Genomic DNA, 3,475 nt, shown 5'->3' with positions numbered 1-3,475 from the left:
CCGGAACAACCAAAAACAAACAAAACCTAGGTGAATCAGTCAAACCCTGTAACACCACAGTCATTTCAATATATCCTTTATATGGTAATGACTGACCGTCCGCACATTCAATATTCAACAGATCAGTCAGAGGATGAATATCTGCTTCCTTGAGATAATCAGAATAAAAGGTTTCGCTGACGGTTGAAACAGTGGAACCTGTATCCAACAAAGCTGTACACAAATTACCATCACCAACAACGGAAACCTCATTCACTTCACCAATGAGACCCTCTGGAATGGAAGAGAAAACCTTGGAGCACTTGCCTGTGCCAACTTTTGTTTGCTCCCCAACAAAAGTGGTCTTCAGTTTAAATCCAGAGGCTCATTTCTGCAACCTATGGCTATGTGTCCAACTTGTCCACATTTCCAACACTGTATCTCCTTTCGACGTTGTGGAGTTCTGCCTGAAGAAGACTGGGCATGGGTTCTTACACCCTTATAAGTCGAAGGTGTAGTGAGTGGCTGTCTATCAGGTGTGGGACCTCTGGTTGACCTGTCATGTAACTGAGTCTCAAACTTGTCGAATTTTGAAGAGAGTTGGTACATCATAGCTTCAAGTTTCTTGATACCCTCCGTTTCGGACAGTGGAGGTGGAGCGAGCAAACTCCTCTTGACCGGAACAGGCTTCTTGGTGGTTTGCTTCGTTCCGATGAAATCAGAAACCATATGGTTCTGTTCAACTCGGCGCAGCTCCACTCTCAGTCTGTCAAAATCTTGGATCTTGTCAAAGATGTGGCCACTACAATCCTTGATCCACTGTTGTAATCCACCCCAAAATCTAGTTCGCAGCATGTGGTTGGCATTCATCTGATCTGCGTTGCTCTTGAAAGCTTTATAAAACAAATCCTCTACTCGACAACCCCAAGACGAAACATCTTCGCCATCCTGTTGCCGAGCGCTGTAAAACTCTCCAAGAAGTGCCTCACCCTCATCAACAGACCCATAAATACTTTGTAGCTTATGAACCAACTGACTAAGGCTAGCATCAGAACCTAGGCGCATTGCAACCTTAGCCGCATCGCCTTTAAGAGACCGCTTGACTGCCTGGGTAATCACCTCATGAGAGTGCTTCTTGTCTCTTTTAAGACAATCTATCTCATAAACCCAAGTATCAAAAGAACTTTCTGCTTTGACACCAATGTCACCTGAGAAAAAAGAAATTCTGGGTGGTTGACTAACCTCAACTGTGCTAACAACTAGTCTCTGTTCTTTCAGTTCAGTTCCTCCTAGTGATTCAGCATAATAATAATAATAATAATAATAAATTCTTTATTTAGTGAGGGTAACACAGTTAGCAAAAGCTAATCTTCCCTGAGGCCCTCAGGTACAAACAATACAGAATTACAATGCATACATTTATGAACAAATAGAAAATACATATATGGCAATAAACAAATGTACAAATGATATTATTTTAGAAAATATTTCTTGAGTCTATATTTAAAAACGGCAGTATTTGGCGATGATCAGATAGCTTTAGGCAATTTATTCCAAAGTACTGGTCCAGAGTAACTGAAAGCATGTTTAAATAAAGACATTTTAAGCTAAAGCCCAAGCTTTGAAGTCCTCGGGGCTATCCATCTTGGGTTTGATTCCAAGTTTGTTAAAAGTGGAAAGCAAAGTTGGAACCTCTTCCATGGTAATATGGTCAGAAGTAGATGTATCATCTTCCAAACCATTGGCCTCATACAGACCTCCAAATTGTGCCATCCTGAAAATCAGTGAAATGTAACGTTATTAATGACACCTGCAAGAGAAACAAAATGTTTTCTTTTCCTACAACAATGCAAAGGTATCAGTGCTGAAATACAATCCAAACAATATGAAAATTATGAGAAAATAAATCACATTTAGGTAATATCAATACACATCACAGTACATACAACAAAACAAAAAATGTTACATACAACAAGAAATACAGCATACATACAAGGGATTTATGCAAGCATCTATTCACTCTGCGCCACTTTCTGATAAAGAAAGTGTCAGTTCCAAACAAGAACAAGGTGTATCACTGGTGATCACCTCTTGGTCAATTACACAAACATCAAATATCCACACGTCAAACACCTTGAGTCAGGCAACACACCCTGGGTGCACCGACTACTATAAGACAGAACGACTTAAAACTAGCACCCAGATCAAATGCCTTAAAAGTAAACAACACCCAAACTATTTGGGCAACTACAACTCTAAGGCCGGAGTGTCACTAACACCACCTGAAATAACACATTCACATCTGCGCTGCTGTGTATCAGTGTGTATGTATGTATGTGCGTCAAGAAAGAAAAGCTGACAAGAAACAGTACTCAGCAAGACAGCAAAAGAAAACAAAATTTAGAATTGTGCAATGCAATGTGTATTAAATGCAAAACAATTACTAAAATTAATATCGTAATACTGATGTAGGTGCAAATTTTGAAAGCAAGCTTTTGAAAGAAATGTGTTCAATCGTAGGAATACAAAAGTCAAGGACAACGCCATATCATCCAATGGGTAATGGAATGACAGAGCGGTTCAACAGGACATTACTGGATATGCTTTGCTTGGGACCCTGGATCCAGATAAGAAGGTTGACTGGAACAACCATGTAGCCCCTTTAGTGCATGCCTATAACTGTACCAGACAGTTCTGATGTTTGGCAGGAATCCACGGTTGCCTGTTGATGTTGCCTTGGGTCTGGAACCAATGCAAGACAAGAAGAATCTACATGATTACACGTCAGCTTTACGACAAAGACTGCAAGAATCATACAGGTTGGCGTCTAAGGCAGCAGAGCACAGTCGACAACATCAGAAGAAGGGCTATGATGTCAGAGTTCGGGGTTCCATCCTGCAACCCGGCGACAGAGTTTTGGTTAGAAGATTGGCATTCGATGGTAAGCATAAGATTGCCGACAGATGGGAAGAGGAACCTTACCTTATCCAAGATCAGCCAAACAAGGATATCCCTGTGTTTGTGGTGCGGAAGGAAAATGGACAAGGTAAAAGTAGAACACTTCACAGGAACCTTCTGTTACCAATCGGATCTCTTCCCATAGCTATTGATGTTCCAGATGTGCCAACGCCAAAACCAAGACGACCAACCCAATGACAGCGACAAAAGCCAACTGAAGTTACTGCTGAAAGGATACCCCCAACGGAACTGGACGACGGAGCAACCCCGTCGGATGATGAAGACTATCTTCAAGTCGATTCTGTTGTGCTGGTTACATAAGCAACAGTCACAGAACCAACAGATGCCAGCACCGCACCTGCTGCTGACAGGGACTCTGTTGGTGTTATGGGTATAGACAGCACTTCATCAATGGATGATCATGAGACATCCCTTGTAGGTGAAGTAGCTAGTTCAGACCATGAGACAGTTGCGGATGAGACGGCAGAGGTTGAGCCTGTTGCAGATTTTTTGTCTGAATCTGAAGACATTAGGAGTC

At 41.7% G+C, this 3,475-nt stretch overlaps 1 protein-coding gene across 1 annotated transcript; it reads right to left on the bottom strand.

The window, feature by feature from the left end:
* Positions 1 to 345: 345 nt before the first annotated feature.
* LOC121383913 (paraneoplastic antigen Ma3-like) lies at positions 346 to 2,632 on the bottom strand. The gene is made up of 2 exons (XM_041514011.1): positions 2,575 to 2,632; positions 346 to 1,187 (listed from the first exon to the last, which is right to left on the bottom strand). The coding sequence occupies exons 1-2, from the start codon at positions 2,630 to 2,632 to the stop codon at positions 346 to 348; spliced, it is 900 nt and encodes a 299-aa protein (XP_041369945.1).
* Positions 2,633 to 3,475: the final 843 nt, after the last annotated feature.

Source organism: Gigantopelta aegis, chromosome 10 (assembly GCF_016097555.1).
Source record: "Gigantopelta aegis isolate Gae_Host chromosome 10, Gae_host_genome, whole genome shotgun sequence".
Lineage (NCBI taxonomy): Eukaryota > Metazoa > Mollusca > Gastropoda > Neomphalida > Peltospiridae > Gigantopelta > Gigantopelta aegis.
Note: the sequence above shows the minus strand (reverse complement) of the source record. Positions and strands in the feature narration are given on the sequence as shown.

Bases quoted from the DNA above. Each gene is read 5' to 3' on its own strand.
- LOC121383913 (XM_041514011.1), bottom strand. From the start codon at position 2,632: ATGGTTGTTCCAGTCAACCTTCTTATCTGGATCCAGGGTCCCAAGCAA. The intron at 1,188-2,574 runs GTAATGTCCTGT...CTTTTTTCTCAG, and splicing joins TCCCAAGCAAAGCATATCCA to GTGACATTGGTGTCAAAGCA.